Genomic DNA, 24989 nt, shown 5'->3' with positions numbered 1-24989 from the left:
ACCATAGCCAATTTCTGTCCTCTGCCAACATACTCAGGCACTCTCCAAGTTTTCTTCAGTCTGCCTGTGTGCATCACATGTGTGTGAGTACAGGTGCATATGCATACATGAGACATGAACATATGAGCAGCCTTCAACCTGTCTGCGTGCAGGACCTGGAGAATGTGATACTGGCCACTAGATTTTACTCTCTCTCCTGCTCCTACAGAGCCCCTTGTGTCTGGAAGTCACTATTCCTAATTCCCTGCCCCAACTAGAAAGGCAACAAGCGGCTTAATTCCTATTGGAAACTAGGTAAATATTTGAGTACACATTCATTAATTGCTCATGTAATTATAATGCATCTATTGCTATTATAGTAAAGTGTCAGTAATGAGGATGAACATGTGCTGGCCAGTGCTTAGAGGTTTACATGAATGAGCCAATTGTGTTATTTACCAAAAAATGGATGAAGTGTGTACTACTAACTAACATCCGCATTTGAATGAGGAATCCAAACAAGACTTGCACAAAGTCATGTAGCTAATATGCAGCAGAGACAGGGAGGAGGTGGGGTATCTGTACTGTAAATTGCTGTGATGTGTAAGAATTCACAAGGAATAGAGAAAAATGGGGAAGGAGTCTAGGATTCAGCAAAGAAGGACCTATTTGTTGCAACTGGAACTTAGGATATAAAGGGGAATGTCATAGTGAGGCTGGAAGGGGAAACCTGTGGGCAGACTATAAGAGCCAAGCCTGGGTGGTCCAGGTTTTAGACACCATGATTGCACACAGACAGTGGAGGGTCTTTCACAGACGAGGTCCATGGACATGGTATTTTTACAAGGGAGGAAGACCATACCCTGGGGACTGATGAGAGAGGACAGAACTTTCTGGGGAGGTCATTTGAGAATCTGATGATTTTGCCATTGCCAAGTGCAAGGGAGCTTGTACCATGAGTTCATGTGAAAGGGTTCAGATCAAAACAATGAGTAGAATTTGCCTTTCAGGGCCTACAATGCAGTGAGTCAAGGATATAAGCAAATCCATGACAATAACCATCCTTGGTGGACTGGGGCTAAGTATAGCACTGTGGTAGAAAACTTGCCTCTCATGCATGAGGCCCTAGAGTCAATCCCCAGTACTGCCAAAATACAAATATAAATATATACATATATTAAAATATATATACATACATAAACATATATGTCCCTCTACTGGAAACCTGCAAAAGTGACACAGGGTTTCCCTCTCCCCAGAGAGGACAGGGAAGGCTATCTGGGTTGGGTATGAAGAAGGCCCATGGGAGTGGGAACACTGATGCACCAATCACATGGCATTACATTTGGAAATCAGCAAATTTGGATTTCAGGTGCTCATTATACCACAAGTCTTTAATAAGTAGCCATTTCTTCAGCAGAGTTTGATAGAAACCCACACGAGGCCAGTGAGGTTGATGCCACAGGTAAAGCAGTCCTGCCCAGTCCTCAAGAAGCATGTAGTGACCCTCCACACAAACCTTGTTTTTCCAGCAGGCACACAATGGCCCAGCCAAATTTACTTAAAGGCCAAGGAAAACCCATTAACCAAAATTAAGCACAGTTTAGAGAACTCATGAGCAAAGGGAAAAGATGATGGAAGGAATTTAGAGATGGGATTAGCAGAGAGTAGAGAACACCAGAAACCATGGGCTTGACTCACACAACTCTCTATGGACTGGAGAAATGGCCACTGTGTCATGGAAGTGCTCTTTATGCCTAGAGACTAAGAAGCAAACAAGGAAAATAGATCAGCATTCTCCAAACTCTTTAGGGTATGTGTTTGTAGTTCTCCAGACTTTTGTAGTGATTCTATTTCCCCACATGCTATCAGAATACAATCCCAAAGCTTCAAGATAACTTGATTATTATTACTGTGCTGTGAAAACCACCCTGGGTCATATTTTGCCCACTGTTAAGCTCTAAAATCAGAAGTATCGCTAGATATATAACTTTAGCAAACACCCTTGTTAACAAGTGTGACACCCATTAACATCAGGTGTTCTTAATCATTTTAGAACATATCTGTAGTCTTTTATGAACATGAGCTTGTTTGAACTCCAAATAAACCCTTATAAAGTACTTTGTTATAGTAAAGATGAAATTTTCTGCATTCCACATTCTTATTCCTTAGCTGGCATACTTGACTGAAGGGATGTTTCAACCCGCTTCAAAGTCCCCTGTGCCCTGCAGGCTCTAGAGTATTCCTACTTAACCCATGAGCTCGTGGGCTTCAGCTGTGTCCTTCACAAGTGATGTCTACCCTTTAGTGACTGCCAACAGCAGTGCAAGGGCATTATCAGAACACTCTAAGAAAACACTGGAGATTTTTCCCCCCGCTACTTTGTAAAATTGTCAGAATATAATGAATATGGAGAACTAAACTGCTAGTTTCCATCAAGGATGCTATGCTGGCTAGTTTTATGTCAACACAAGCCCTGAGAGGAGGGAACCTCAATTAAGAAAATGTCTTCATAAGATTAAGCTGGAGACAAATCTGTAAGGCATTTTCTTAATTAGTGATCAATGCAGGAGGGCCCAGCCTATGGTGGGTAGTGCCATCCCTGGGCTAATGGTCCTGGGTCCTATAAGAAAGCAGGCTAAGCAAGCTATGAGGAGCAAGCCAGTAAGCAGCACCCCTCCATGGCCTCTGCATCAGCTCCTGCCATCTGGTTCCTACTGTGTTTGAGCTGTTGTCCTGGCTTCCTTTAATGATGGACAATGATGTGGAAGCATGAGACAAACCTTTTCCTCCCCAATTTGCTTTGGTCATGGTATTTTATCACAACAGTGGAAACTCTGAGAGAGGCAATAAGACACACAATGAAACAGCAGCAGTTTCTCCATGGTTGTTTTCATAGTTTTCATTTCTCCATGCCTTCTGTGCACCCAGGTGCACATCTTAGCTATCATCCAGTTTAACTCTCAGCAGTCCCTGTGAGGCAGGTGCTATCATTGCCCTATTTTACAGATGGGGAAGCTGAGATGTGGAGCGATTTGTTTGCGCTAAGGAATAGAGGAAAGCCAGTACCCTTCTCGCCTTGAACGCAGATTACATTTCTGAGGACCCATTGCTCCCAGGACCAATTTGCTAGACATAGTCACAGTAGCTGGCATGTTCTTTGTAATTGGCTACAGGTACCTCAACAAGCTTTCACAATGGCTCCAATGTCTGTGCCATCTTTTTGAGTTGTCCCACTTTAGAGTAATTCAAGTTTGTTTAACTTGAACTGTTTGTTTGATTCTGTTAGAGCTTAGAATGGAATACATAGGCAATCTATTCAGTCTTAGAAGATATAAGCAGCTCACTCTCTGAAAATGCCAAAACATGTCTTCTGGCTAGAAAGAAAATAAAACGGACTGCTAATTGATAGATTTGTGAAAACACTCTGAAGAGCAGGGTCTTTTCGGAGCTCTCACCTGTCCGTGCCCAGCTACACGTGCAGGTGTTACATGAACATTCCCAGGACTACAAAGGCCAGCGCTCAGAGACTGGAGCTTCCCAGTCTATCCTTGGGTCTGGCAGTGCTGCAGTACTTGGGGGGAAGGAAGGGGTTCTGAATGTGCTGATAATAGTCTCTCCCCATGACCTGGCTCAAGTTTCTCCAGAAATACTTTTAGTGCCAAGATTTGTGCTTCCCTCTTGCGTGGCTGATTGCAGACACTCAGCCGGGTTTCCCTTTTTCATGTAATTTCCTTCCTCTTTGGCACCTAGCCAAACTTCCAGCCCACAGTTTTCCTTCAGGCGAAGGTTATGAGCACTGTCAGCCTGCACTGTCAGGTGCTTTTTCTCTTTAGGCATCGGTTTCATCTTCTCTGTGAGGATATACCTGGAGCTTTCCTCAGGGATCTCTGCTTGTTCCCCTCTGACCATCATGGCCTTCAGGCAGATGATCTGCAGTCTGCCATGCCAGTTCTGTGTGTTCTTTGGTTGCATCCACCGAGTCTCACACTAAACCTCAAGTTGAACACATAATACATAGCCCATAACCTCAGACCCTGTGCAGCTCCTGACTCAGACTCTCGGTGTCCTATTGTCTGTCCCAAATGTTGAAGGTTCTAGGTGTCACATGTATTCCACTCTGTCCTTCACTTTTTATGCCTAGTTAATCACATCACCCTAGTCAACATTCCTCTATTTCTCCCAGAGCTAGATGATAGGTAGGTAGGTTCATGCATACATGCATACTTACATACATACATACATAGGCAGATAGACAGATCCTTTTCCTGTCATTTCTTTCTTGTCTTGCTTTGGAGATCATGACCATGAGTCAGGCCCCATGGCTTCGCATTTGAATTTCCACTGTAGGTTATATGCTGACACCTCACTCTCAGACAGTCTCCCCTGAGCTCTGACCCTGCTATAGTCATCACCAGGTCATTATTTTAATTGCACACCTATGACATCATTTCTAACCTTTTCTAAAATGTCTAGTCCAGTCTCCACCTGACATAGAGGCCCTCCTGTCTCTTCAGAACTGCCTGACAGGTCATCTCAAACCAGGTCACATTAGCCCAAAGCAGGCGCTGTCTCCCAGATAAGCTCTGGCTGTCTTCCACCTTGCCTTTCTCAGGGGTGCTTTCCCAAACTGTGGCCATCTCTCATATTCGAGTCTTGTCACAACCCTCCACACGATGGCACATTCTCCCATACACTCCATCTCGTACTTATGTATCCTTTCTCTTGATCAGTGCCTCTTCCTAGGCATCCTTGTTGTACCCCACTCAGGCATCTGACCATTTGTAATGTTACTTTCTGTGATTGGTTTACTTTTAACTTTTGCTTTAGTTTAGAAACATAAGAAATCCTAAGTACAAATGATGTAAATGAATTATAAGCAACCTCTGTCATTTACTTGCACAGCAGGCTGATGTGGGAGACAGACCACTGCTGCCCACCCCCCCCACACACACACACAGAGTTGATCCTTCTTGAAGTTGCCATGAGTGTACTGGAATCAACTGTACTGCACTCAAGGACAGTTTTTATTAAACACTGACATGTTCTACGATTAGTGCTAGTGGCAAGAGCCACAAATAGCGTCTTCCTGTCAGTTCCTGAAATTCTGCTGAGATGTTCCAGGCCTATCACACATTTCCTGTTTTGTTTTGTGAGCATGTGCTACCCTTAGATACATCCCCCTGCACCTCTCCAAAGTGTGCTGTTTTTAACATTGTTTAGGAATGTGATAAAGGAAAGAGAAACTCTAAAGCTGTATTTTTACACACATTTTGCCCCTTTGTGTTTCTCTTTGGCTAAAATAAATGCTAATACGTTTTCTAAATTTTTCCTACTTTAACTTTTTGGCAAGTGATGGAGAGTGTGAATGTTCAAAGCTACAGAACATGGGACTCTTTCTTATTTATTACACTTGAAAGTATCATTCATTGACTGCTACAGTTATGAACATAAAATTTCTTGATAATAAAGGTTAAGTGTGAATAATTCGAGATCTGCTTACAACTGACCTTTAAGTGTCTTGGTAGCATTTTTGACAGAAACTTAAAATAAGGTTATTATACAAAGCAATTTTATTTTCTATCCCACGTCCAGATTTGTGACTCTGTAATTAATATCCTCCACCTAGACAGAGCCATCAGTATTCATAAAAAATAGTTGCCATTCAGGCAATGAGTATTTGCCACAGAATAACATTTTTTGGAAGTTTCTGTCTATCCATCTATGAGCTTGGCCAATGTGTCCATTGAGTTCTAGAGATATTTTCTGTCTTGCATTTATACTTACCAATAATTAATTAATTTTCTCTAAAGTCATATATATTGAGTGTTAATTTTATTTCTTAGTGAACTCCTTTTGCTTCATTTATTTCTACTGTGAACTTCTGAAAAAAAAAAGCGTTTTCTAAATATCTTTTAACCACATATGGGGATGCTCTTCTCTTTGACACACTAATTTTCTTTCAGCCAATTCTTTGAGTTCCTTTACTGGTCAGAAGCGTTTATAAATTCCAGGAATGTGTTTTGTAGACAGCCATCTCAGCCTCATCTGTGAACAGTTTTCTTTCTCTCTTGCATACTTTTGAGGTAATTTTTCCTTGTCTTGTGGTATTAGCAGGAACATCCTTACCAACACTGAAAAAAGTAATGGTGACTATCTTCAAAGCTTCACCGTAGAATATTGTGTTTGCTGATGTGCTTTTCCTCAATTTATTCTAAAAGTATAATGTTGAAATGTAGCACTTCACCTGTCAGGCCCGGGTTTTTCACATATTGTTGGAATCTTGATTTTCTTTAGGTTCAGTTGTCTTCATCTGGCTGCAGCCTTGAGCTTGGGTAATACGGGGAGCTGTGTTGCTGTCTTTATTCTCCTTTTCTTAAATGACATCTCTGAAAGTGTGATTATTTACTTTGGAAGTTATATAATTTTATTGTGATTTAGTACTTCAAATAGTTTTTTTAGGTAGTGATTTTCTTGCTGATTTCGATTTATGAGTAACTCAAAAGAATTTCTAAATTCCTAAATCTATGAGGATTAGAAATTTGGCTTTTGCCTTACAAGTGTTATTTGTTTAATTTTCTTTTTAAAAATATGATATCCAGGAAAAATATTTTTAGGGTCCCTTGGGACTTCTTTTATGGCTCAGTATATATTTGGCTTTCAAAAATATTGAAATGTGTATTTTCAAAGAATGCATTTTATGTTGTCAAATTTGAAATTCTATGTGGGTCTACAAATGTATGTTGAAGTTTTGTATTTTAAAAAGACTTAAGAAAACCATAGTAACAATGAAAATCCATGAATATAACTAGCCTACAAGATAACAGCTATCAGGCAGTTGTCATATTAAATAAAAGGGTTTCAGGTTCATGAACAGTAACCAAGCCAAGGAAACGAGAGAAATCCAGGAAGGAGTTTCTATAAAAGCAGAATTTTTCTAAGTGTATTGGGCATCTGGGTGCCAGCTGGAAATGAGCCTTGTACCACACCAGAAAAGTCACTACTTTATTAATGATTCAAATGGAAAGAAAATATGGAAGTACTAGGATGATTGCAAATGTTTTCTAATTGGCTGTATTCTCTCTGACACAAAATTGGAGAAAAACCTTTCTAATGATAAGTCAAACTTCAGAACCCATAAAAGATTGAAAATTTCAGCAGCATAACAATAGCTACATTAGCAAAAGAAAAACGAGATGCTCCTTCCACATACAAATGACTATGCTCCCCAAAAATAAAAGGCCCAGAAAGGAAACCAATGGTTCATAGTGAGAAATAGCACAGAATATGAAAATATAATTCATAGGAGAGACAGTGTACAAATGGCTTTCAAAAATGCCTTTGGAAGGTGGTTAGATGCACAGACAGAGAAATGGAAGTTAAAACCACTTAAATGCTGTTTTTTCCCTCTAATATCGTTAAGGATCAACCTCTGATGGCATACCCTCTGGCTAAACAATAGAAACCCAGGTATGGGTTTATTGCTTATGGGGATATAACTTGGTACCCTCTCCGTGAAACATTATTTGGCAAAATCTGTCAAAATGGCACGTGTGAGTAAATGTGTGTATGTGCGTGTGTCTAATGTGCATGAGTGTGTGCACGTGTGTGTTGTATGTCATTTTGACAGCATACATATGTTAACAGTGTATGTATATGCTATCACAATATATGTTGTTATATATATTATATCACATATATAATATATATTCTGATAAAGTAATTCATCCCCTAGGATTTTATTCTCCTTCCTATTTCCCACCTTTCATCTTGAGTGTGTACATTATAAACTAATACATAACAAGGATACCGTTTCTTCTTGTGATAGCCTGTCTTTTGAGAGTGGGCTTGACCCATTACACACACTTTGCTTATATATTTAGCTTCATCTTACATGTCCTCACTGCCTTTCTTTTCCTGTGTAGTGCTGTTTAATGAGCCTCCTGTTGTATTTCTAGAGCTTGATTCACTCCCTTTTCTCCATCTTGTTCTCATGGAAGTTGATTTTGTTTCTATATTTTTCAAGAGATTCTTAGTTTTTAATATGATGGCTGGCCACAAAAGTAGTCCATCACTGTTGCAAGGACTGCCCCATGACTTGAGTTTTCTCTCCTCACGTTACCACTGTTGCTGCCCTAGCATCAGGGCTCCACTTTTTGATATTTCTAAAGGGTATATAGCCTGTGGTTATTCTTTATTGCCAACCTCGCAGCAGGGGATCTAGCATACCTTCTTAGTCCTGTATTTGGCCAACCATTAGAAGCACCCTTTCCTGAGCTGTGAGACAACGCCCTAGAGTGCTCGCGAAGTGCATTGATCCCTCCTTGTTTCTGGCAGTAACTCCACTGGCTTGCACTGCAGCAGAAGGGTTTCATTCTCCCAGAATCCAGAAGGGAGTTACATCTCTTCGCTTCCCTTCTGTTATCGAGAAATGATCCTTCCTTATAAAGTTTGTCAGTTGCCTCTAGTTGCTTTTAAATCTTTGACTTTGGAGTCTTACGGCTTTTCTTTAAAACGTCTAGACCAGCACATTTCATCTGAACACATGCATCTTCCTTCAACTACAGAAGCTTCTCAGCCATCACTTCTTCAAAATGGCTTTTCCTGTCTTCCATACCTGTTGCTGTGCAGCTCCCATGAGCTGGGAAAGCTGGTCTTAATTGAGGGACTCTTTGCCACCTCTCCCAATGTGTCTGTCCCCTCATGCCTCAGTTACTACTATAGTCCTGTGATCTGGATCCCCACGTCTGTCCTCAACTGTGGCCACTCTGCTGTGGAATCTGGCTTCTGAGATTTTAAGTGAAGGATACTATTATTTCTTCCCAGTAAGTGTCATGTTTTTCTTTTGTATTTTAATTTATATGTTAGTGTAAGTTTTAGATATATGTTTACATATATACATATATTTAACCTATATGTGTGTATCTTGGTCTTTTCTGCCATCTTCCTGCTATTGGCTTTTTCTCTATGCCAGAGAACACTTTTCATGTTAAAAAGTATCCAGTGTCAAAAGTTACCCATACAACATTAATTGTTTCTGTTGTATATTTAATATAGCTGAAACATAAAATGGCTGAAATGATTTTAAGTTATTCACCAGGACTATGTTTGCACACATGGAAATACAAGACCCCTATGTATGAAGTGTTTTATACACATCACCTGTATACAATGCTTAAGACCTATAGAATTCATAAAGCTTGCTGCAATAAGTTAGTGGCTGCCTCTGGGTGTCTTAGAAATGTCATAGTAAGTACATATGAGTCCATAATCCATTTATAGCTAATTATACCTTTATACATTAGTTTATAACTATAAGTAGTGTCCTCAGGAATTATTATATGGGTTTTGATAGCCCCTTTTCTGTATGACATTTGCTAATTGATGCAACATGTGGAAAATTGTGATGCTCTCTGGTCAGAAATGCTCCAGAAGTTGTTAACTTCACTGTTTCTTACCATTGAGCATGGTATTGTTACCTGAAATATTTTATGGAGATAAAACACTGTTTTTGATAGGCTAAAGAGGGTGGAGTTATACCACTTTTCATTAGAGGTCACTGGAGGACCTTTAAGAGATCCAGCAGTGCAAATACTGTTATCGTTACGAAGTTTCCATTAATTCAAAAGGTAATTCTGTGTGTAAGGACTCGTCACATCTCTGGGATTAACATCTAAGTTGCTCCTCACCAGTATTCCACCTGTGGCTTTAACCCCTGTGTCCAACACAGTCCTTGTCTTCCTTGTCTATGTCGAAGTCCAAAGGGTTTCTTAAGGTTCTTGATTTCATAAACTTCCATGAAAAGATTACCAAATTTGCAAACTATCATTTCTGGAGATCCTTGAAAAATACACATTATATTAAACACCAAACTAGTCACATTATGATGAGAAAACTATATAGCTGAAAAGACATTTGTTGCTAAATGAACCATAGACAGTCATTTTTAAATCTTAATGAAGCATTCTGCAGCATAGCAGTCTTGATGTGACACTGTACACTCTAAATAATGGACTTCCTCGTCCACCTCTTTCAAGACGTAGGCCAAGTCATAAATAGTCTCAACTTCTAGATTTTTAAGTGCAGACCTTATCATTGCCAATATGGACATATTCAGGGTGTTTGTGCCTGAAAGTTATGTAAAAAAGAGGGAATTACAGTTGTAAGGTTTTAAACATATACAGAATAGTCTATGCATACTGAACATGACTTTTAGTGAATTGCAGATTAAGTATTAAGTAGTCCATCTTGGTTATCCATTAAGGTACTGAAAACATTGTCATGAGATACTCACATTCATGAGATATGAATAAACACTTTATCTCACAGAGAAAACAAAATTGTTTTATTTGAGGAATAAGATTGTAGAATAATAAACTGAGGGATGCATGCACACCTTTCTGCTTCAGGGTCAACATAAAACTCTCGACCCTCTGGGCCCCTCACCATGGCCCAGCCTTGGATAAACACAGGCTGTCATCACTGATCATTGTTTCTCAGCTGAGTACAGGTCTGAGGCCCTTAAAACATGGAACAGATTCAAAAGGTCAGAATTAAAATCCAGGGCCTGGCAAGATGCTTCAACAGCCCAATGACCTGTATTTAATTCCTAGGACCAATATGATGGAAGACAAAAACTGATCCCTGAAAGCTGTCTTCTGACCCCCACAGTCACACCATAGCATGCCTACATTAATTAATTAAAAACCTTGGTAGTGGCAAGATCATTGAACAACAGAACTGAAGAGTCTTAGTGGCTGGTAACAGGTTTAGAGAAAAGCACACAGGGTGGAGTTGGTGACAGAGAGATCTCACTAAGCTGATGTCTAGGTGAAAGGACTTGATATCAGAGAGTTCTAGGTATAAGAACTGTGGCCTATGGGCTGAACTGCTACTACTTCATTCCCATCTACCCTGTGTAGGTGCTAAACCCAATGTACCTGGAATTGTTAAAAGCTCGGGCAACACCAATGGATAACTGGATAAGGGAAACTGCTGATATTTGGTCTCATAAGTACCATGCTAATATCATAGCACAAGCTATTGCTAAAGGACTCTGATATGAAAAGGCCCAATGCTTCAATTGCAGGAAATTCATTCATTTACAAAGAGACTGTGACCAACCCACTAAAGGTCTCACATCTCAAAATGCCTGGTATGTTAACTGTGAGAAATATGGTTCTTTCTGCCTTAGATGTGAATGTGCCTTTTCTAGAAGCAATAGTTTTCCTAAATTATCAAACAAACAAAAAACACCTAGACTTCCCAATATATGCAGGTGTTGTGGCAAGGGATACCATTAGACCAATGAATGTGTGTCCAAGAAAGATATCCAAGGCAATTTCTCGCCATTGGGCCATTGGGAAATAAAGTGAGAGACCTAGCAGTTCAAGGCCCCATGGCATATATATATATTTACATATATATACACACACACACACACATATATGTATATATACATACATATAGACGACCATTGGGTTAATTACTCAAGAGTTAAGTAATTTGTTTCAAACATTACAAAGAACTTCAGACTTAAGCAGTCCAAGATGATTAACAGTGGAAACAGATAGTTAACTCTTAGAACAGAGACTGCATGATACATATGTGGACTAAATAGATCCCACACTTGATTGCATTTTGGTTATTTTGCCTTCAACTCATTCTTCTACTGGGTTCATTCTGCAAAGGGAAGATAGTAATATGGAATGAATTTTCTTAGCACACAAAAAAAGTAAAAAATTCAAGACTTACAGAGAAAAAGTTTCTGAATTAGTGGTAAAAGTTAGAATAAGAATACATCAGTTGTCAGCAACAGACCTGGACAAAATGGTAGTACCTTATAGGTCATTATGTGTAATTATGTGTGATTATGTCATTATGTGTAATCAATGAAGATTGGCAAAGAGCTTATAGCAACTGTTTGGGAGAAATTAACAATGAATATCCTAAAAGCAAGTGTCTTTAGTTTATAAAAAGAACTAATTGGATTCTCCCCCATATTGTAAAGGGAATGCCAATTCCTGAAATACATACATTCTATACTGATACAAATAAGGTGGGAATGGCAGGCTGTAAGTCAGACAAAATAAGCAAAGTAATTGAAAGCCCACATACTTCATTTCAAAAATCAGAGTCGTAAGCAATTTTTATGGTATTATTAGATTTTCCTGAATCTCTTAATATAATTACTGACAGTGTTCAGAAAAGGTTTTTTTTAATATATATAGAAACTGTTGGATTTATCCCTGATAATTCAGAATTAATCTTGTTACTTATGCAGCTGTACCTAGCAATCAGAAATAAAAACTGTCCATTATATATTGCCTATATTCGGTCTCATACAGGCTTGCCAGGTCTGCTAGCACAAGGAAATGAAGAAATTGATTAATAGAAAATGTGTTAGATGCCTCAAATTTTTATGGAAAAAAAAAAACACCATGTTAACAGTAAATGTTTAAAGAAAAAAATTTTCATCACTTGGCAACAAACCAAGGAAATTATAAGAAAATGTCCTACTTGTTCTTTGTATAATCAAACTCTATTACCTACTGGAAATAATTCTAGTGTACCAAAAGAAATAAAATCTGGCAAAAGGATGTGCTTCACTTTGCAGAATTTGACTATCAAAGCAGATGCTGAGACTTAAGGTCAAATGTTGGGCAATGTACATGGAATCTTATGAAAGAGGTGGGAAATAGTAAGATCTGGAGAGGACAGGAACTCCACAAGGAGAGCAACAGAAACCGAAATTTGAACACAGGGGTCTTCCCAGAGACTCATACTCCAACCAAGTACCAGGCATGGAGATAACCTAGAACCCCTGCACAGATGTAGCCCATGGCAGTTTAGTGTCCAAGTGGGTTACATAGTAATGGGAAGAGGGACTGTCTCTGACATAATCTGACTGGCCTGCTCTTTGATCACCTCCCCCTGAGGGGGGAGCAACCTTACCAGGCCACAGAAGATGACAATGCAGCCACTCCTGATGAGATCTGATAGACTAAGATCAGAAGGAAGGAGAGGAGGACCTCCCCTATCAGTGGACTTGGAGAGGGGCATGCATGAAGAAGGGGATGGGAGGGTGAGACCAGGAGGGGAGAAGGGAGGAGTTTATGGGGGGATACAAAGTGAATAAAGTGTAATTAATAAAAATTTTTAAAAAAGAAAAACTAAAGTTTGTATACCATACCATTGATACATATTCAGGGTTCCAATGGGCAACTGCTTTGAGTTCTGAAAAGGCTGTAATTACACATTTACTTCAAGTAATGGCAGTTATGGGGGGTACAATGCCCCCATATGTCTTCAGTAAGATGAAGTAACTCTTTGCTTATTATAATATAAAGCACATTACAGGTATACCACATAATTCTACAGAACAAGCAGTTTTGGAAGGATCTAATTGTACCTTAAAAGAAATGCTTATAAAACAAAAAGGAAGAATAAATACCCCTAGGGATAAACTAAAAAGTGCTCTGTTAACTTTAAATTTTCTGAATGTTAATACGAAAAGAATAACAGCAGGTGAGAGACACAAAACAAAAACTATGGAATTAAATTTAGCCTATATATTATGAGATGTGTTAACAACAGAATAGAAACCTGCAAAAGTTTTGCATTGGAGAATGCTGGTTTTCTTATGTTTCCACAGGAAATGAAAAGCTGTGGATAACACCCAAACTTATAAAAATTAAGTCAGATGGTGGTGGCACATACCTTTAATCCTAGCACTCAGAGAGCAGAGGCAGGTGGATCTCTGTGAGTTCAAGGCCAACCTGGTCTACAGAGGGAGCTCCAGGACACCCAAGGCTACACAGAAAAACCCTATCAAAAAAAAAAAAAACTTACAAAAACTAGAAATGAGCAGGAGAGGTCTCCTGAAAATCTTGGCCACTAAACTAAAAAGCATTTAGTTTATTTAAAAATGTCTGTTTATAATTTCTTACTAAACACAATTAAAAGAGTACAATTAATGGATTAAAATAGAAAGGAAAAAATGTAGCAAGAACTTTTGGTTTATTTAAAAACACAGAAATGTTATAGAAATATGTATTTGTTTTAATCCCAGGTGTGGGGTGTGGGGCTGCTTTGGATTGTTCACAGCAGCTGGCTATGATTTGCCTTGTCCTCTGACAGGTGTGTGATTTTGCCAACTGCAGATAGTTTCTGCAAGTGTATGACATTAGTAATTCTGGGAACTCTTGAGAGGGCATATAAATGATGGAGCCCTGAGAAGAACTACAGCAGCTGCTGCTGGTGGGTGCTGGGTGCTGGGTGCTGGGTGCTGGGTGCTGGGTGCTGGGCGCTCATTGTTGGTTGCCATTGTTGTGATTGGTTGCTGTTTGACAAGTGATTCTGCACAAAGATGTAAGTAGAAGTAATTGAATGAATATCTTGATGATGAAGATCAAAGTTGCCCCAAGGAACTGGACACCCCTAATCAGTAGGAATTAATCTAATGATATTGTGACCCCTTTCCTCTCTAACCTTCTTTCTCTCCATTATAATGCTGGGGGTTGGAAGAATCCATAGGGTGGTAGAAAAAGAAACCCACAAAGTAGCCAAAAATCTGGCTACAGATGTCTACCTTGGTTTTTTGAGACAGAATCCCTCACTAAACCTGTGTTCTCCGATTCATCCATGGCCACAAGCCCTGGAAATCACCATATCTCTTAGCCTGTCCAGGGCTAAGATTACAGTTGCACACCACCACACTTGGCTCTGGACACACTACATCTGGCTTTTCATGTGAGTGTGAGAACCTACCATAGGTCACCATGCTTGCATGGTTTCTGCTTTACCAGCTGAGCTATCTTTACAGCCCCAAATACCTGTTTTTGAGCCACCCAGACACCTGGCAACCTGGGCTCTAAGGAAGGTGCATCCAAAGAAAGTGTCTATGTGGGGAGGGGTGAAGATAGGTGAGTCTGCAGAGTACAGCGTATGCTGGAAGGGGGAGTGTGATGGGAAGGCATCCAAAGCACAGGTCAGGGAGATTCTGTAGGACTTGATCCGGAGTGGTGGAAGTCTAGCACCCAAAGAATGGGAGAGACTCAGCATTGGGGATGTGGTACTAGAAGGACCAGGGAAGATAGTAAGTTCATGGGGTTTACCTGTGTTATACTAATTCAATTAGAAGATGGATAAAAGGATTAGATAAAAGGTAATCATTGGTGGTCTTAATCAAAAGAAATCAGGGACTCAATGAGAAAATGGGTAAACAGAGTGAAAATAGAGAGATACTGAAGTCAGCCTAGAAAAAAAATGTTAATACTTTTCTGTGGAAATAATGTTATTGCTCCTAGAAGAAATTTAGGGGGAAAGGGAATGGAAGTGGGGGGGTGAGAAGGAAGGAAGGACAATAAAGAAAAAAAAGTCAAATAAAATATTATCAAAACAGATGCATGTGAAGCTTCTATGCCAAGTGGACCCACGCAGGCTAACCAAAGCCGAGGCAAATTAAACACAACAATATTATTGTACTCATAAAATGGGCCCCTAGGAGACAAAAGGAAACAGAATGTTGCATGTAGATGTCACCTTATATCTACTGGACCGTACCTATCGCATTTAAAGAAGTTTGTGTTCTCAAGCTGCAATGGTGAATTGATGAACACTGTGAAAGCAGCAGATGTGGACTGACAGCTGATGTGCCAGCTAGCAAACAAGTCAGGAAAAGAACTCTTCACAACTTCTAGTAACAAAGAATGGCTGTGGTCAGCGGCATAGAATAACCCCCTTCTTTCTCAATCTTATCACTCAGTGTTTCATTCAATTACTCTGTCTCCAACTGCTTTCTCATTTTTCTATTTTACTTTATGAATTTTCTTTACAACACATTTGAAAACAGAGTCGTATTGGTACTCAATTATCTGTCATTTAAAGAAATATAAAATGGAAGAGGGAAAGCAAATCCCACCATAAGTAGACAGGAGAGGCTCTCAGAAGGAAAGAAGTAAAAGAATAAACAACACACTCGAGGCAAGTCAGATACAGGGATGTTAATATTAGATTAGACTTCATCCAGTTTCATTGGTAATGATAAAGAAAACAAAGCCATAAAGACAAAAGAGAGTTCACTGGGTTATAGCAGTGTAGAGCCTCAATGTGTTCAACAACAAAGCCTGAAGGCAGTGCAGCTCCTCACACCTGGATGGCTTGAGCTTGACTTCCAGCTCCCATTCACTGCCTGCATTTACTAGCTGTAGGCACCTTAAGGGAGTTGGTTAAACGCCCTGTGCCCCAGGTTTCCAGTATTGAAAACTGGGACACTAGTTAAACCTTTTAACATTGTTACATTAAAGACACTGGCCCAGTGTTGGTAGTGCCTGGCATCATGAACTCTGGCATCGCTGTTATTCATAGCATTATTGCCTCAAATCATAGGAAGCAAAAACAGGATCCCAAGAAAAATTGACATGCCAATGATCTTGTTAAGAGATTTTTAGCTTTCTCTTCTCCCTAAAAATATATATCTGAAAATGAAAAGGATAACTGCAATAAAGCATTTAAACAAGCTTCTCTACCTTCAAAGGCATTGCAAAAATATCCAATGCAAATAAAACATAGTCTACCAAACAAATCCATGAAATAGAATAGTAGATGAAAAATTAAACCAGAAACCATAGAAATGACAGACATTAAATCAGACATAGCTATATCTATAAACAACTTAAGTTAACCTATGAAAGTACAGTTTTAGATCATATTAAAATTCAAAATTTAATAATTATATAGGGCACCTGTAAAAGTTTAACGTCCTAAAAGAAAATAAACAAAAAAAAACTTTAGTAACAAAGAATAGCTGTGGTCAGTGACATAGAATTTTTATATATAATTAAAATTAGAAATAAAAATAGTATAGTAGACATTGACTACGAATCAGGTGACAAGGTTAAATTATAGATAACATTGTACCATTTTTATCCAAGTGATACAGCAGTAATTTTCCCATATAGTGTAACATATCACTCCAAAAATAGCCTTAAATGTTCAGAAATCCTTAAGAACATTAGCAACTATTCCATATACTTTTACTGGAATGAAGTAAGTTTTGTTAATTGACAAGGAACATAAAGTGCATCCAAGGTTTGTATCTACCTACATTTGTGACTGGCTTGGGGAACGGTAGACTTAGATTAAGGTTCTCTTGGACACACAGCATATCCCAAAAGAAGTTCTCTGTTGTCTCCTAGTTGTCCACATCCTGGAGGTAGCAGACATGAGCTGATAGACCCCATAAGGCTTAGAGAGAAAGTGTCCTATTAATATGACAAGCATTTCTCAAAGATCATGTAATTGGGTGATCATAGGAAACTGGGGGCATTGACAAAGACTTGGAAACAAGGAAATTGACACTATATTGACACTTCCATCCTGCAGAGTAGGTGAGTATGTCTGTGTTGAGTCACCATCATGCCACCGCCTTGCTAGTGATAAGTCAGTCTGGCTCTGCTACAAAGTGGAGAGCTGAGCAAAAACCAGTCTCTTCCATATGCTTGATTTCCTCACCCACCTTCTGAGTTCTCTGCCCTGAAGTTTAGCACCCTTTCCCCAACTATACCCAATGGTGCAGAAGGCTGTTGCAAGGGTCCGGAAGGAAGCCATTTTGTGATATTGGGGGAGAGGGATGTAGCAGTGGGGAGACAGATACATCTCTGCTCCTAAAGAAGCAGGCAAAGGGAGACTACCTTGTCTGCCAAACAAACGATCCATTCAGGATCACAATTCCTTGTTGTCTCAATGGCACCAGCATTATACTGTCACTCATGCTCCAGGAAACCAGATGTGGTCCTAATTGCCTTATTGGCCAGGTATATATTTTCTATTACATATATATATTATATATAATATAATATATGTATATATATTATATTAGATTCTTGTCAGAATTTTGCTTATCAGCTGGTTGGATTTTGTTCTTACACATGTGTTTTCAATGTCTATCTTGAATCTGAACCTTCAAGATCAAACTTGGACCAAATAGTAAACAAACAGATAAACAAACAAAAAACTAACAAAATGAATGAATCATTAATATGCCCCCACTGTAGAGGATATATGACCAACACACTTGACTGTTGGGACTTGAAAGTTGACAACATACCCTCGCTGCTAAGAGATCAAGGCATCTGGCTCCCCTTCAGGTGTCTGGGTGCAGGGATCAATCACACTTCCACGAAGGACTGAGGAGTGTCTTCCCCAAAGCATGGGACAGAGCTGCACAGCTGTCCCTGTGCGCTGTTTTCACACAGTGTTTCTTCTCTCTGCTTCCAGGTAGAAATCGAGAAGCTGGATTACCATCATTATCTGCCTCTGTTTTTTGACGGGCTTTGCGAAATGACATTTCCCTATGAGTTTTTTGCTCGGCAAGGAATCCACGACATGCTGGAACACGGGGGAAACAAGATTCTGCCTGTCATTCCACAGCTCATTATCCCGATAAAAAGTAAGTGAACAGGTAAAAAAGAAAAAAAAAAGAAAAAGGCATTGCTCTATGCCTCACAGAACCACATTTGACAACTTGCTAATTAAGCAGTAAAACACAACAGACTGAGATGGTCCCCAGGCTTTGTGGGAATTTTTATAAATTGACTTATGAGGCCAGATAACTGAGATCTCTGAGAAATTTCTCATCACTAATACTACACCATGACTTAAACACAAACAAACCAAGCCATGTAAGATTCATAGTAATTTGAGATACAGCATGGATACGACACAGTATCCAGACACTAACTTGTCCATTCAGAGGTAAAGTGTGTGACCTTTTATGTGTTCTGCAGCCAAACCCCAACTTCTTGCTAAATAGTATCGCTAATCTTTTTTTAAATTTTATTTTATTTATATATTTCTTATAATTTATTCACTTTGTATCCCTGCTGCAGCTCTCTCCCTCATCTCCTCCCAGTTCTACCTGCCCTCCCTATTCTCTCCCTATGCCCTTTTCCTAGTCCCCTGATAGAGGAGGACTTCCTCCCTTCTATCTGACCCTTGCTTATCAGGTCTCCAGAAGGTTTGCTGCATCATCTTCCTCTGTGACCAGGCAAGGCTGTACTTCCCAAGGGAAGGTGATCAAAGAGCTGACTACTGAGTTCATGTCAGAGATAGCCTCTGTACCTCTTACTAGGAAACCCACTTGGTTAAACACCAACAAACCAAGTAATCCAATTAAAAAAATGGGGTACAGAACTAAACAAAGAATTTTCAAGAGGAATATCGAATGGCAGAGAAACACTTAAAGAAATGCTCAACAGTATTAGTCATTTGGGAAATACAAATCAAAATGACCCTGAGATTTCACCTCACACCCATCAGAATGGCTAAGATCAAAAACTCAAGTGACAATGCATGCTGGAGAGGATGTGGAGAAAGGGAACCCTCCTCCATTGCTGGTGGGAATGTAACCTTGTACAACCACTTTGGAAATAAATCTGGTGTTTTCTCAGACAATCAGGAATAGTGCTACCTCAAGATTCAGCTTTACCACTCCTAGGCATATACCCAAAAGATGCCCCAGCATTCAAAAAGGACATTTGCTCAACTATGTTCATAGCAGCTTTATTTGTAATAGCCAGAATCTGGAAAAAAACCTAGATGTCCCTCCATGGAGGAATGGATCTAATCTTTAAGTTAAATAGAAATACAGTTTTGACGAGTGACTATGAGGTAGTAGGAGTCATAGTTGTGTGTGGGACAGGAGTCAGGAATGCAGAAAATAGTTTTTTTAACACAGGGAATTTTTAATCAACAGTGGGCTCCTGCAGTGACTCGAGGAGACAAGGACCACTAATGTTTCTGTTTATAACATGAGGGCATCCTTCTTTTCCACAGTTTGTTCAGGCATGGCTACCTCCAACTTACCTGAGAGCAGACTCTTCTACAGCTTTCTGAGGTTGTCCTTTGAGTTCTCAGGCTCCAAATTAGGTGTTTTGTTGCTTTCCATCCGATCTTCCCTTCTTGCTTGGAGCTGGTAGCAGAATCACTATCAATCAGCCTGGTGTTCACCATAAACACTTAGAGAGCGCTGCCTGTCCCTCACCCCCAGATGGAGAATCAGGCCTGAGTCCTCATTAGTCAGCACTATGCCCAGTGTGGATTGCTATGCCTTTCACTACCACTGCTAAATAAAATCAGGAGGTCAGAGACTCTGAGAGCTCCACAGGGATAAAGTTCTACCATTTCCCTACCTTGAAGTACATCAGACATTTCTACCTCCTAACTTTGGACCCAGGACCCAGCTGCTCCATGGCTTGCACAGGGTGACAAGGATCTTGCCTTCCCCTTTTCACGTGTTGCACCATCTTCTATCTAGTCCTACTGCTTCCCAACAACTGGAAGGCCCTCCCCTGGGCTTCTAGAGTTTGGGGGCCCACCTCAATTGTTTCAAGCATGCTCTAGCCACATGGTAACCAAAAAGAGGACCAACAAGTTCAGTACAGTATCACTGTCCAGAGCCTGCGTTACTTGGTTTTACGTATGATCATCTTTCATTGATTTGAAGTAAGCAAGTGTCATTAAGACTTGGAACTTCAGCATTCAGCTTTCATCACTACACACAGTCTACTCTGGAACTTGCTTTGCTAGCTCTGAACTCCTGAAAAGATGGTGACCTACTAGCATACTTCTACCAAAGACAGGTCAAAGTGATCTCATGCGACAAGAGAATTCCTTCAAGTGGGCCCTGAGTAGCCAGGAGGTGGCCCTTCCCTTCATCTGTCAGCCACCTAAAGGAATCTTTACAAGGCCTTCAGGAAGGAAACAGGGAGCTGAGCTCATTCAAACCCTTTCTGCTTGTGATTTGCTCTCTCTGCTGGGCTACTTGGCTTGAAGATGTTCACTTCTAGGTGAAATGCCACATTCCGTAAAGGATGATATGCAAGTTTCACAGATATACAAAAGGGTGGGTGCAGAGTGTTCTTTCCAGAAACCGCCTGACCTTTCTGTTGTTTCCCTACAGCCATCAGGAGAGAAAAAACATCCAGTTCCTACTCCTTAAAATAGATACACTGTGTTAGGATAGATGCCTCCTTGGGAGTCTTCCACATATCCTTGAGGAAGGCACTGGAGGGCAGAAAGAGAGTTTCTGTGTAATAATTTGATTCTTTTTTTTTACAATTAAACTAGACCATATCAGAGAGTGGTGACCCTAGGTGAAGAGACTGACAGTCTGTTTGATGGTTGCTTGAAGACACGTAAATAAACTGAAAGAAGCAAAGCATTATAAAGACGAAATTGATGACACCCACATGCCAGAGGTCATCATTTGCTGATGAGAAGAAATATTACCAAGAAATCAGTAAACATAATTTGTTAGGGAAAACTGACCAAATAGGAATTTGATAGCACAAGGTTCCAGGAGGCAGGACAGTCTGTTCCTGTTGCCTATCCCTGCTTGGCAGTCCAGGATGTTGTCCTCATATGCACACCCTCATCCTGTCACCAGAAGTCAAACTTTTCTCAGGGAAAAATGCTGGCTCACTGTGCACCATCATGCAGATTTCAGCTCACAGTGGGAAATGCTATGTGCATAAAATACATCTTTCAGGTAGAATTCTGGGATGAGGCTAATTGATCTAGAAACAGGCTGATGTACATAATTGGCATAACATGTAACAGCTGTGTGTACCTTATTTTCAAACCATACTATTAGTATAATTGTGACTTTATCCAGGGGCAAAAATTAACCTTACCATCACCGGCTAGCAATTCTAATTAGTATCTATGAAGGCAGAGCAAAATGGATTAACTCACTGTGAGGAAGAAAGGTGGAATCCATGCCTCTGCACATTCCCAAAATCTGGGATTTATTTTTTAAAAAATTTACAAAGTTGATAATCCAGGAATGAAACATCGATGTGCTCGTTGGGTCTAGTATTTATTTCCAAACTGGAAAAAAACTGTAGGAATATAATAAAAATACAATTTTCCATTTTTTTTCCTGTTCTTTTACTCAGGACCCCAGTTTTAATAGGCTTAAAGAGTCACATGTTTTACAATAGCCAAATTAGCATCTACTACCTCTTTCTATCACTTCATGGTACAACTACCTCTGCTCCATTCTCTCATTTTCCATTCTCTTCAGGTATTCTAGGTTAGAAATTCCAAATTATTATAGATCAGTGTATTAAAGGTCATCAACGGAATGCTCTAGAATAACAAAGCTGGGGACAGTAACACAGCACTGATTGCTAGGAACAATAGTAAGTTGTTTCGTTGTGGGTAAGGGTGAATAAGGAAGAGTCCTCTAGCGTCTGACCTGGGAATTACAGATTAATGCTTGATCTGCAGTTAAGATAAGGAAAATCCAGCCCAGCCCAGCAGAGCAGCCTCAATGAGCATCTTGAGTTTGTGCATGTCAAATTTAAAGAAGGTTGAAAATGGAGCTGATAGAAGGGAAAAGGCCCCCAACTATATCTTTTACTCTACCAAGCCGATGAGCAACACCACAGTGCAGGGTGGGACACTGGGCAAAGTACATACACACATACACACACACACATATACACATACACACAGTGAAGGGAGTGGGAGAGGGGGGAAGGAAGAAGGAGAGAAAACCTTGACTGCTCAAAGGAAAAGAATACTGCAGCATTGAGTGTTGAAGAAACAGGTAGAATATTATCTGACATTCTTGAAACTCTAAATGTTATTGCATACACCATGCACTCCTGAAGTCCTGAAGAAGAGAGGAAATCACTTGCAAATAAGCCAGTTTGAATGCAGTGAGGGCAACTCACAAGCAGAGGAGAGCAGAGGTCTCTCGTGAGTTGGAGAGAGTCATCAGCTGCCCACACCAGTGCACAAGCACAGGCTCCCACCTGTGAAAAGGCACAGCCTAGAAAAGGGCAAGTCTATAAGGAGGAGGTGAGCAACGAGGGTAAATAGAAAAGGTGGGACTCAATTGGAACTCAGATGGGTGTTCGCTAGAAAAGTATTGGGACAAGAACAGAAACTGACGGCAGAGGTATATCAAAGGCAAGTTCTAGAAGTAACAACCTTCATCATACAATCAAAAGAGCTCACACAGTGCAAAGAAAATCTAGGAAATGAAACCCATGTCAGAGGAAGAAGGAAAGGGAGGAATGGAAGAAGGAAGAAAGAAAAGAAGAAGAGAGAAAAAGGAAAAAGATGGAGAAAGAGAGGAGAACAACAACAACAAAAATCCTTCAAACAGCTATACAGGGGAAATGCTGAACATCAAGAAATAAGCTGACTAGAGCTCAGTAACACAAGCCCACACAGTGGAGTGAGGGGCTGGCAGAGGATGGAACCATCCTGGGAGCTGAGTACTCCCAGTTGTAAGAAGCTGTAGACTCAAAGAGTTTTAAAACACATTGAGATGCCCCAAATCCTGTGAACCCCAAAGGAATATCTGAGTTTGCAAACCTCAGGGCCAAAGCCACCACTCATAGGCGTTAAATGGGAGTATTTAGTAGAAAAGAGTTTCACAACTCCATGAAATGTCATGATAATTATGTAGTGACTCAAAATCCAGGAAAACTGGACTCTAAGCCTTCAAAGTCAACAAATAAGGCAAGTATTATATTAAAAAGACAGAACTGAATAGATAGCAAGAAGGGTCTAAGAATTAACACACATAATAAAGATGGTAAATGTGGAATCAGCTGGGAAAATCAACTTTCAAATCCTGCTCACAAAGGACAAAATTCAATCCTCAATCCGAACATAAATGCCACGAAAAATCATAAGTGCTTAGCTTATTTTATTTTTGGAAATGTAAATTTTGGAGCTGGGGAGATGGTTTGTTGGATGAAATGCTTGCCAGGACCATGTGAGGACCTAAGTTTAAGCCCCTACCCACCATGTGAAACCTGGCACAGTGCTGAATGTCTGCATTCCTGTGGTGCGCTGAGAGACAGAGACTGGAGGATCCCTGGAAGCTCATGAGCCTGGAAAACACACAGAGCTACAAGACAAGATGCTCTGACCCAAACAGAAGGTAGAAGGTGAGGACAGGACACCATGTGTCCTGTGACCCTCACATGCATACTCTGAGATTCATGCACCCATGTTCACATACAGGAATGCGCATACATGTGTACACATGTCACACACACAATTTTAAAAAGAAAAGTAAAATTTAATGTTCAGAAGTTTCAAGTATATGAAGGATATTGGTTTTTGTTGATGAGCATATTCTTAATAAAGACTTGGTCTTTACAAGTCTGTAGACTGAGACATGTCATTTGAAGAGCATCCAGCTGCTTGACCTTTTGTCTCTGGAGAAAGAGTAGATGTCCTCACCAGGAGAGGTAAGATGCTCAATGGTCCTCCAGTGTCTCCTCTCTGACTTTCAGATAAAGGCTCTATGCCTAGCAACAGAAATTGGGAAACCTTGGCCAGTGTAGACAGAGAGGGACCAGAAATGCCACATTGCTCTCAAGCTTCCGGGCTGCAGCAAGGCCAGCCATGGCAGAAAGGAAGCTTGCTTGCCCAGACACTGCCAGGGAAGCATGGTACAGGACAGCAGGGTACAGAGTGGATTTGGAGAAATAGTTAAGGGTAACTTCCTACACTCTACTACTTATGGAATGGAGAGAGCCCACACTATCCATGATGTGAATGATTGCTTGAACACAACAGGTGGCACAGCACGTGATGTACAGGGGAAGGAGCCATCAAGGCTGTGTGCACAAAGATAAAGGAACACATCACCTGTTGTGTCCACAAAGAGGAGGGATTCTCTCATTACAAGAGAAGAGTTTTTCTTCAGGAGCATGTGAGAGAGACTCATTCTATTAGAAGACTGTGGTCCCTCTGCACTGACTAGAGTTTGCCTTTCCCTTGTAAATATATATTTGTTCCCCTGTGCTTTACAGTACAGTTATATCAATTTTCATTAAAGGAATAATCCATTTTTATATCCCAAACTTAAAACGTTTTATTTTAGCCATTGTTAACTTTGCTTTTTTTCCTGATATTCTTTTACTCAATATTTTATGTCCTTTATGAACATACTGTTAGTCTCTTATCTCTCAAAGCAT

General features: G+C 40.1%; 1 protein-coding gene and 1 long non-coding RNA gene across 2 annotated transcripts in view; one reads left to right on the top strand and one right to left on the bottom strand.

Moving 5' to 3' along the window:
- Pacrg (parkin coregulated) overlaps positions 1-24989 on the top strand; it is a 439800-nt gene that overhangs the window by 212115 nt on the left and 202696 nt on the right. The window contains exon 3 of the mRNA XM_060373539.1: positions 18259-18430. Coding sequence (XP_060229522.1) covers positions 18259-18430 — 172 coding nt within the window. The remainder of the gene's footprint in view (positions 1-18258; positions 18431-24989) is intronic.
- Positions 15974-21875, bottom strand: LOC132649553 (uncharacterized). Its single transcript, XR_009588053.1, has 3 exons — positions 21736-21875; positions 19846-19951; positions 15974-18251 (listed from the first exon to the last, which is right to left on the bottom strand). It is a non-coding gene; the product is annotated as an uncharacterized LOC132649553 (long non-coding RNA).

Source organism: Meriones unguiculatus, chromosome 20 (assembly GCF_030254825.1).
Source record: "Meriones unguiculatus strain TT.TT164.6M chromosome 20, Bangor_MerUng_6.1, whole genome shotgun sequence".
Taxonomy (NCBI): Eukaryota; Metazoa; Chordata; class Mammalia; order Rodentia; family Muridae; genus Meriones; species Meriones unguiculatus.
This window is presented reverse-complemented; position numbering and strand designations above follow the sequence as displayed.